Consider the following 10334-nt stretch of genomic DNA (forward strand, 5'->3'; position numbering starts at 1 on the left):
AGGACACCCTGTAATCATGCCTGATTGTTCAGGAAAGGGTGGGTGAGCACGGGGAGAATGTGAGCAGGGGAGCCTGGGGGACACTGGAAGGAAGGACAATGAACAAGGACTGAGTTAACCAAGCCCATCAGGTGCCACCAAGGTTCCAAGGAGGCCAAGCCTCCCAAGACACCCTAGACGGGAGGTCACTGCGTTGCCCTGCGGTGAAGGGTGTGGGGCCCAAGCAGGGTAGGGGCTCTAATGAGGACAATCCCCTCTCCTCCTTCCCCACCCGTGACTCTGTCATCCCTGCCTATTTTCTCCACTATCTTGATGGCCCCCGCTGCTCGCTCAGCAGACCCCTGGAAGCCCGCTGCTGAGAGAGACAGGCTAGGCAGGACACGAGCAGCAGTCTCCTCTTGGGCCCACTTTATTTGGGAGCAGGGTGGGGAGGGCTCTAGGCCTGCTGGGCCCGCAGCAGTGCTCGCACCTGGCCGATCTGCCAGTCGACACTGGCACGCGCCGTGCCACCCAGGGCAGCATACTGTTCCACACTGTGGCCGTAGTCCCACACGTGGCTCACATCGGCTGAAAACAGAGGGCTGGGGGAAGGAGGAGGAGATGGGCCAGGGCCCAGCTGGGCCACCGGGGGCCTCAGGGGCCCAGGCCCACCTCCTGGGAGGCAGCAGAGGGAAGGGGGCTGTACCTGATGGTCTGTAGCTCCTTCAGCGACAGCTGGTTGAGGGCCACCCCCTTGGTCTCTGCCATGAACACAGCTTTCCCAGAGGCCTCGTGGGCCTGGCGGAATGGCATCTGGGGGAGCCAGGGTGAGGGCGGCACTGACTCGGCCTTCCTCTGCTCCCTGCTCTGTCCATGTCCTCCCCCACGACCCCCAGCCCCAGCCTGGGCAACACCCCCATCTCCTGGCCCCACCCCCACCCCTGCCACTCCACACTTACCCCTTTGCGGACCAGATAGTAGGCGAGGTCAGTGGCCAGCATGTCAGGACTAAGAGCCCGTGCCATGTTCTCACGGTGAATCTGGGGGACGCCAGTGGTGGCGGTGGTGAGTCCTGGGGACCCTGGGTGGCGAAGCTGCCAGCCCCAGGCCCACGGCCTACCACCACCCCCATTAGCCAGGATGTCCCCAGCCTTGGGCAGATCCACTCTGATCCAGCCTACTCTGCCCTCTCTGCTCGAGCCATTTTGTCATCACTATTGATAATGTTTCAGTGTGCTACTAGGGGTTGCCGGCCCTTTTTTGGAGTCCTTAGCTTTAGCACACATCAGAACCACCAGAACCATCGCTGGGCCCTACCCCCAGAGTCTCGAATCCAGGAGGTCTGGGGTGGGACCTAGGATTGCATTTCTATTACATTCTCAGGTGCTGCTGAGGCTGCTGGTCCCGGGACTACAGTTTGAGAAACACAGCTTTGAGACACATCCTGAACTATTTAAGAATGAAATGATATGATGGGGATTTGCTTAAAAATAACGAGGTGGTGGGTAGTGGGTAAAGATAGCCAAAGCAAAAGCAAGCCATGAGTTGATTATTGTTGAAGCTGCATGTTAGTCCATAGGGGTTCATGATACGTTCTCTCAACTGCGCATCCTGAAATTTCCCATAGTAAGTGACGAAAAAAGAAATCTGGTCAGGCCAGTTGATGGGACCCCTGGAGTCTAACCCAGTTCCATTCTACTGTAGCTAGCATCTTTTGTCACTTCAGTGTTCCCAAGGGCAGGAACAAACACACACCCACCTCCCCCTGCCTCAGATCTTCTGGACACATCAACTCTCATCTCCTCTCAAGATGGCCTCCTGGCATGCCCATCCCAGAGTGTAGGGGTCGAGGGGGGGGCGGTGGCTTGCCTGCAGTGTAGAAATGACGCCAGTGGCCACTTGGAGGACGGCACTCATGGTGTCTGACACTTCAAATACGGCTTCCTTGTCCTCCTGGGAGGCACGTGGCAGGAAGTGAGAGCCCAGCAGCCTTGTCCCCCACCGAGGCATGCCCACTGCCTTCCACTGGGAACACTCAGCACCTTGTACAACCCACACCAGCAGGGAGGAGAGAGCTCTCAAGGGCAGTCAAGGGCTGGGTACATAGGACAGAAGGTGGCAATTCTGTGAACCCCTGCCTGGATGTGCCAGGGCCCTGAGAACTGGGATACGGTGTATGTGCAGTGTGTGGATGGGCCCCTCATCCACAGCCCCAGCCTCGCACCTGTAGGTCCTTGTTGTAGGTGCTTGGAAGTCCCTTGAGTGTCATCAGGAGCCCAGCACACTGAAGGAAGAGTGAGAAGCAGGAGGCTGGACCTCAGGACCCTCCGGGTCAGCCCAGAGCCTTGCCCCCACTCCCTGCCCTGCTCACCCGCCCAAACACGCGCCCCGCCTTGCTCCGGATCAGCTCCAAGCTGTCTGGGTTTTTCTTCTGGGGCATCAGGCTGCTTCCGGTGCTGGGGACAGAGATGCTGAGGCTGAAAGGGCTCCCCTGCCTCTTGGCTGGTGTGCTGTCTGGATCAGGGGATGTCCAGCAGCATGCAGTCCAGGTGTGCCCACGGGGTGGCAGGGGGAGGAGGGAAGCCGTGTGCCAGGTGCAGAGCTGGGGTAGGGCAGGGCCCGGACTTACCTATAGGCATCTGAGAGCTGCACAAAGCTGAATTCCTTGGTGCCATAGAGGATGAGATCCTCAGCCATCCTGCTGAGGTGGGTCATGCACAGTGAAGCCCAGAACAGGAACTCAGCTTGTGGGAGGAAAGGGAGAGCAGGCCTTCTGGTCACCAGGCCTCTCTTGTTCCTCGCTCAGTCTGGAGAATCCCCAGGTGGGACCAAACTTGGGGTGGGAGGAGGCTAGAGGACAAATTAGAGCACAGTGCAGGGGAGTGGCCCCAGGGGACAAGCGGGCTGGCCCCCAGGACTCACCCACAAAGTCCCGCTCACTGGTGGCATCCATGCTGTTGAGAGTGATGGCCCCAAAGTTCAGTTCTGGCAGACAGGGAAATGAGGAAGGCAATAGGGCTGGGCTGGAGGGAAAGAAGGGGCCTCCTCTACCCCAAACCAGGTTGCCCAGCCACCCCCTCCTTAAGACCCTTTCAGGGAGGAGAGTAGGGAGGGGCAGGATATGGGGGTTGGGTCGCAAGAAGGAAGCAAGAGCCCTGAGACTCCCCAGCACAATGCATCCTGGCCACAGGCCTTCTCTGGCCTCTCTAGCCTCAGTGTCCATAGGTAATAAATGCAGTTTTCAACCAGACTCCTGCCCTCTCCAAGTGTGTGTGGGACCTGGCAGGTGCTGAGGGGGATTTCCCTGGGGAGGAGGGGCAGGGCACCTCACCTGCTTGGAGCAGCTCACGGTCCACGCCCAGAGGGTTGCCTGCAATGGCCCCACTGCAAAAATAGGCGATTCCAGGTGACCAGGGCTCCTGGCAGGCAGGCCCTGGCACATACACACTTGCACACCCAGAGCCAAGCCCTGATTGTCAGGGCTGCCACCAAGTCAGTATGGGTGACAGAACACTTGTCCCCACGGCAGGGAAATGGTGGGCTGTGGGCAGCTGGACGGCTCTCTGGAACCTCTCTGGAGGTTAAGCTCTGACATACTCACTAGCCTGCTTGTCCTCATCTTAGAGAGAGCTTGGGGGGGAGGGGGGGAGGTTCCATGCAGGGTTCCCTCCCTTCCACAGCGGAAGAACCCTGGACAGGGAAGCCAGTTACTTGCCTTTCTGTTCTCCTCTGTCTTTCCTGGTCCCTCCTATTCTGTGGATCCCCAGGGACCATGTGACATAGCAACCACTACCCCCAACTAGGCCCTCAGAGCACTGGGGCCTCACTCACCTCCCCAGGGGCAGGACGTTGACTCGCTTCTGTACCTCCAACAGCCTCTCAGAGTCTCTGGTCAGTGCCACGGCATGGCTGTAGGAAGGCAGGGGGCAAGAGGGTCAGGGCATCCTGGGCCCTCCTTTCCATCACAGCCCCTCCATGATGCCCCCCCCCCGACCCACCCACCTCAGGATCCAATGGCTCCAGCGAATGGGCTGAGCCCTCTGCAGGTGTGTATACCCTGGGAAGAGGACGTCACGTTCCCTGTGGGGGAAGAATAAGGGCAGGGCCTGAGGGGTACAGGAAGTTCAGGCAAGGACTGCCTGTGACACCTGGGACCCTGCAGGCCTGGCCCCTACAAAGAAAAGCAGGGCAAGCCCCAGATCCTTGGGGATCTGCCTGCACAAGAAAGCAAGGGATCTCCTGGGGACAAACACATCATAAAAGAAGCAGCCAGAAGTGGGGCGATCCAAGGACTAGGCCAGTGCCATGGGGCCTCCCAGGAGTAGGACTTTGGCTAGGACCAAAGGTGATTAAGTCTTCAGCGCTGAGCAGAGGTGAAAGCAAAGGAGGAGACACATGGTGGGTACTACGTGGCGGGGAGTCATGTTTGTGCGCACTCAAGTAGTTCCCAAGGACTCTAGAAGAGCCAGGGGCACTTTAAAGTGGGTAAGGCAGGGCACACAGTTCTGGCTTATTTTTGTTTTTAATAAACAGCTTTACTGAGATATAATTCACATACAATTCACCCATTTAAACTGTACACCTTAGCTACACTCATCAACCACATCAACTTTAGAACATTTTCATCATCCCAAAGAAGAAACCTTGTAGTCATTAGCAGTCACTCCCTATTTCTCCCAGCACCCCCAGGGTGACAGTTCTTATGCCCTTGTTTTCCCCCAGGTGGTAAGGTCTGTGAAAAAGAGGTCACAGGGAGCTGGGAAAGAGGAAGGGTTAACCCTATCTCTGACACCAGGTAGGGACTTCTTGGCAGCAAAGTAGCCAGGTCTGCAAGGAACAAAGCCAACGCCAAAGACATGAGGCCACAGAAGCCAAAGCTTGGGATGAGGCCATTGGGAAGCAGGTTTGGGGATGGGGGGTGGAATGGGGACATAGGGCATAGGCAGGCTAAAGAGTGACTGTGGCTGCCCCAGGCACAGCCAGCCCCCTTCCTCAGGCTTCAGGGCACCTGCCTAGTGCCTTAGCCTCCTGCTTATGAAGCCGCAAAGGGTGAGCTCGCCCTGCCTGCTGAGCTTGGCTGGCATGGGAGTAGCAAAGAGCAAGAAATGCCCCCATTCCTGGCTGCTTGCCTCACTTAGTCTAGGAGTTCCAGGATGCCATGAACCCCAGGCCTGGCTCTCCGACCCTCTTCACCTCTGCCACCTAGATCTGCCTGTCTTAGGGGAGGAGCCCCCGGCTGCCCTCATGCCCCTCTCTGCCACCTGGGTGTCCATGGGAGACTCACGCCTCTGCCCGATCCACCATAGTTCTGATGAGCTCCCAGAGGAGGGCGGAAAGTTTAGAGCAGTTCTGTCGCATCCACAGCCTGAGGTCTGTGACCACCTGTGGGGAGGAGAAGGCAGCACTCAGGGAGACAGATGTGTTGCTTCACTGGGGAACCAGACCACTGCCGAGCCCCAAATCTGCCTCCTGGGTCCCCCAAGATTGGGAAGGCATGGGGCACGGGGCAGAAGAGCTAGCAGCACCTGGTCATTCCGACTTCGTCCCGTGTGCAGCTTCCCTGCAGTCTCACCGATGAGCTCCTGGGGGTGGAGGGAGGCACGGGGTCAGGGTCTGCCTGCTCGTGGCCCAGTGGGGTCAGCCCAGGCACGCCCTGGTTCCTCCCTCCCTACTCCTGGTCCCTGCCGTCTCTGCCCAGGCCGCCTGTTCTGGGGTCTGGCCTGCACTCTGCCAGTGATGAAAGGAACAGAATGATGGCGCTTATGCTCCAAGTGACCAAGGGCCAGGTGAAGAGGGGAGGCCAGGGGGACCTGAGGGGGTCGTACCTTCAGACGCCGCTCATTGGCCGTGTGAATATCTTCATCATTGGGGCTGAGTTTGAAGGTGCCCTGAGCCCACTCCTCAGCCACCTGTAGCAGATGGCAATGATCCCAGGGGCCAGGCATCCACAGTCAAAGGGCCCCATCCCTGGTTGCACTCCCACTCTGATCACTGACTGTCTCTGTATAGGAGCTGAGTCCTGGGGGTGCTCCACAGGAACAGTGAGTGCTCCACAGGGGGTGCAGTCACCGCCCCCAAGGGAGCAGCTCAGGCCCAGCCCTCCCTCCCCCATGAGCCACGGGCATTAAAGGATGAAGAGAGACAGTTTAAAGGGCACCTCGACATTTAATCACAGGAAATGACGTGCATGGGGAGCACTGTAACCTGTGCTCAGGACTTGGTAGGGGCCTGGGACCACAGGGAGGAGCTCTTGGGTGGCCCTTAGGGTGGAGAGAGTACCTTGTCAAGTCCGTGGAGTATCTGGTCCATCTCAGCCTTGGTGAGGAGCCCCGCCTTTTCCAGGCCCCGGCTGTAGGCCTTGCTGCCCTGCACATCCACCTCCCACAGGTGCCGGTCATAGGCAATGGATGAGTTGAACTTCTCCATGATGGGGTCCACTGCTCCCACAAACCGGCCACCCCATAGCTTCCCGCTCTGGCCAGGAGAGCAGGAGCAGTTAGTGTCCTCCCCACCCTTGAGGACAGTGACTCTCACAAAGGGCCTGCAGGAGAGTTATGAAGTCTGATGGCAGTGGGAACCAGCAGGCAGGGTTATTCTCGCTGGGCAGACAAGGAAACTGAGGCTCAGAGGGGATCAGGAACTTGCCTGAAGTCACTCAGGGAGTCAGTGTGGGAATATGGCTGGACACTGAACTTAGGGTTCTTTCCTACCATGTGACACTTCACTAAGGAAATGATGGCAGGGTACAAGACACCTTGAGACCACAGCAGAGTTTCTGGGACCTTTTGTCACTGACCAAGGGGAGAAGTCACTCTGGAGTCCAGAGTCTGAATCCAGCTGATATTCCAGCGCTAACGATAAGAATCCTGGCTAACATGTAGTGCGTTCTCACTGTGTTCCAGGCATAACTTTAATTGCTTGGCATGCGCGGACAGAAACTCTGTGAAGCAGGTACCAAGTGTATCCTTGGGGAAACAAGGGGAAAAGCAAGGCACAGAGCAGTTACACGGCTTGCCCTTGCTGGGGGCGGTAGGGCCAGGACTGTGACCCAGCTATCTGCAGCAGAATGCAGGCTCTAAACCCCACATTCCACCAGGGCTGCTCTGATAGCCCTGATACCCTGAACTTTTGTGGCAGGGACAGGCAAGAAGCACCTGAGGGGCCCCATCAGACTCAAATGACCAGCATCTCTTTACCACAGCTTGGGGTGGGGCCTAAGATCCCAACCCCCACCACTCCCTTGGAGAGCACCTCTGACACATTTGTTATCATTGGCTTTCTAGAAGGTCACTAGCTGACCTTCTGTCCCTCCGGGAGCCAAGGGCAGAGGGGTGGGACAGAGACACCTCTGTTTTGAAAGAGGGCATAGGCCACAGCATATGACAGATGGGGGAGGGGTACAGAACACATGGGGAGCTGCCTTAGCTCCCAAAATGCCAAGGATTAGGAGAGTGTTGCCTGGGTGAAGGTAGGCATGTTACTTCTCTGCCAACTTTCCTGTGGAGGGGGAGTTTATAATGGCCTCTGGGGACCTATGTCCTCCTCTGTCCCCCTGCAATGTCCAGGACCTCTCCCAGCCACCTGATTGTGGGCATGTTATACAACCTCTCTAAGCCTTGGGATTACCGCTCTATAATATAAAGTCAAGAGTAGTACCTACCTGATAGACTTGTGAGTATTTCATTAGATTAAATTTACTAAGCTCATACATAGCACAGTGCCTGGCACCCAGTAACCTCTCTTAGTAAGGGAGGGGCTGAGGGCCGCTAGAGCCAGGCGGCGCTTTAGAGCCACTCCTGGTTCTTGTGTGCACCATGGGGGCCTCCACTGTGCTCTGGCCCCAGACTGTGAGCTGACCTCACTGCCCAGCAGCCTTGGCTGCCAGAGGACTCTGACCTGCAGCAGCAGCCTCCACCCCCCTCAACCTTTTGAGCCAGATCCATCCCTTACCCTCCAAGCCTAGATCTCCACAGCACCACGTGGGTCCCTGGTCCTGACTAGTGGGGCTAGCAGGCCAGGGCCAACCAGCCAGGATTGAGAGCCAGCCCACCCCCCTCAGCTGGAAACCTGGCACTGCCTCTTCCAGCAGGCCTCTGGACTCCCTGCCTGAGTTGTTAGTAATAACAACTACTTAACAAGTGGGGCTGCAGCCAAACCAATTAGTACCAACCCACAGGATGGCCTGGGGCCAGCAAAAGTCACCTGATGCTCTGGCCTCCTGAAGGCAGCCCACTCTGTATTGGGGCCAAGCTCCCACCCAACTGGCAGGCTTAAAAAGACCCCAGATGGAGGTCAGAATGAGGTGCCATCATTTGGGCTCTGAAGATGGGGGGGGGGTGGCTAATGTGCAGGGAGAGAGCACTCCTCTAAGCTAGGACACATCAGGGCCAGAGTGATACCTTTGGAGCAGGACTGCTTGAGGTTGGAATGAATGAGCAACAGCCAATTTAGAATGCACAAGGGAGGGGCCCCTGGGTGGCTCAGTCAGTTGAGCTTCGGCTCAGGTCATGATCTCATGTTCATGGGTTCGAGCGCGGCATCAGGCTCTGTGCTGACAGTTCAGAGCCTGGAGCCTGCTTTGGATTTTGTGTCTCCGTCTCTCTCTGCCCCTCCCCTGCTCGCACTCTGTCTCTCAAAAAATAAAATGAAACGTTTAAAAAAAAAAAAGAATGCACAAGGGAAATAACCTGTTGTTACTGTATCATTAGCCACCATTTATTGAGCACCTACTATAGTCCAACAACTTGGCCCTGTGCTAGGCATTCTACATATGCTATTACACCCTCCTATGAGGTGGGCGCTGTTACCCTGGGAGATCAAGTGACTGCTTCAGAAACCAAATTTGTTTGCCTCCAAAGTCCAAGCCCTGATCCAGAAACTAGCAGGGCAGGCATTCTTATCCAGTCTATTCAAATGGACAAACTGAGGCCTAGAGAGAGGAAGTGACTTGCTAGCTAATGAGGACCAAAAAGGACTGGAACCTAGATCTCTGGTTTCCCAGGCTCCAGGTTCCTTCATTGGCATCAAGCAAACAGCCCCTTTCACCTGAAGGGTTCAAAACAATGACCTCATGATCCAGTACCTTACAGAGGGAGGCGGAAATCTATTATTATTCCCATTTGCCAGATAAATCAACTGAGGCCCAAGGAAAAGAACCTGTACCTAGGACTCCTGCCACTCAGTGGTCAGGAAGAGAACCCAGGAGCCCCCTGGCTCTAAAGAAGAGAGGCCAGTGAGACAGGAAGCCACCAGGCACTGGGGCCACTGGGGCCACAGGGCATGGTCCCCTACCTCCTGGTTCTTTGCACAAGCCATAGTCATGTGGACTCTACCACGTAATGACAATTGCTACAACAGGAGAAGGGACGCAGGGTGGGGACTGACAGAAGGACATCGGGAAAGCAGGAATGAAGAGGTGAGGAGGCTGAATCAGTGGGCAGCTCCTTTCTTGCCCCCTCGCCGGAAGCGCTGTCAGGCCAAGGCCACCTTCCCTAGCAGTGTGGGTTGGTGAATGCCACACAGGCCCCTGGGGAGCGGGGAGGGGAGAGTAGAAGTCCGCGCAAAGATCTTTCCCAGGCTCTAGCAAGTGCTCCAGGAGGAACCCACCGCCTGGAGCCAGAGGAGACAATTACCCGCAGGGTGGCCGGCGGCGCGTCCGGCATGGGGAAATCCCTTGTGCAGGTCACGGGCCCAGGCTGGGTCCCAGAGCGCCCCTCCCCCTCGTTTGGAGACTCGGAGGACCTGGGTCCCCGAGGTCCCACTCACCTCCGATGCCATGTTGGGCGGTTCCTCGTCGTTCAGGAGCCTCGGCCGTCCGGGTCTGGAAGACAAGCCGGGACTGACGACCTCCTCCGACCCCTGGGTGGAGTCCCTCGGGCGGCGCGGCGCTGGACCCAACGCAACCCTGGGGAGGCGGACGTGGGCAGTGCCTAGGGCGCGCGCCACGGTCCTCGGCGTCCTCCGCTCCGCCCGCCGCGCGCGTCCCTCCCGTCCCGCCTGCCCGGCACTCACCACCTCCTGGCCGCGCGGTCACCCTCTAGCCAGCCACCTGGCGGGGTTTTTCTGGCCCAAGGAGCGTCAGCCCCTGCCCGGCCCTTGCCCGCCTCCTGGCGGCGGCCGCACCAATCCCAGGCGGCCTGGCGAGGTGGGCGTTGCCTCCACCCTCCAACACCGGCTGTGGGCGGAGCCTTCCCTGGAGTGGCTTAGGGTAGAGCGGCCCCCAGGACCGGGTAGGGGCAGTGAGGGTGGTGCCCGAGCGACAGCGTTGAGGGCAACAAACTGTGCCAGGCGTTGGAGACAGTGAGCTAGGCCTAGCGGGCTCACAGGATACATAAGGTGAAAAGGCCTGCCCGGTC

General features: G+C 57.8%; 1 protein-coding gene across 3 annotated transcripts; it reads right to left on the bottom strand.

Moving 5' to 3' along the window:
* Window positions 1-393: 393 nt before the first annotated feature.
* ASL (argininosuccinate lyase) lies at window positions 394-10085 on the bottom strand. 3 transcript variants are annotated; one of them, XM_027041835.2, is made up of 17 exons: window positions 9991-10085; window positions 9745-9799; window positions 6259-6453; window positions 5805-5888; window positions 5505-5561; window positions 5264-5361; window positions 3982-4059; window positions 3811-3888; window positions 3311-3363; window positions 2902-2964; window positions 2609-2723; window positions 2351-2435; window positions 2204-2263; window positions 1849-1932; window positions 939-1019; window positions 686-792; window positions 394-581 (listed from the first exon to the last, which is right to left on the bottom strand). In XM_027041835.2, the coding sequence occupies exons 2-17, from the start codon at window positions 9754-9756 to the stop codon at window positions 437-439; spliced, it is 1395 nt and encodes a 464-aa protein (XP_026897636.1). In that variant the 5' UTR covers window positions 9757-9799; window positions 9991-10085; the 3' UTR covers window positions 394-436. The 3 variants fall into 3 exon arrangements, with proteins under 3 accessions (XP_026897636.1, XP_026897635.1, XP_053069070.1); XM_027041834.2 differs by lacking the exon at window positions 9991-10085 and having other exon boundaries at window positions 9745-9858; XM_053213095.1 differs by lacking the exon at window positions 9991-10085 and having other exon boundaries at window positions 6259-6520; window positions 9745-9778.
* Between the last annotated feature and the right edge of the window lie 249 nt (window positions 10086-10334).

This window comes from Acinonyx jubatus, chromosome E3 (genome assembly GCF_027475565.1).
Source record: "Acinonyx jubatus isolate Ajub_Pintada_27869175 chromosome E3, VMU_Ajub_asm_v1.0, whole genome shotgun sequence".
In the NCBI taxonomy this organism is placed as follows: domain Eukaryota; kingdom Metazoa; phylum Chordata; class Mammalia; order Carnivora; family Felidae; genus Acinonyx; species Acinonyx jubatus.

Coding starts and splice junctions, on each gene's coding strand:
- ASL (XM_027041835.2), bottom strand. Junction 3,889..3,981: donor TGGAGCCATTGGATCCTGAG/GTGGGTGGGTCG, acceptor GCCTTCCTACAG/CCATGCCGTGGCACTGACCA. Junction 582..685: donor AAGGAGCTACAGACCATCAG/GTACAGCCCCCT, acceptor TCCTTCCCCCAG/CCCTCTGTTTTCAGCCGATG.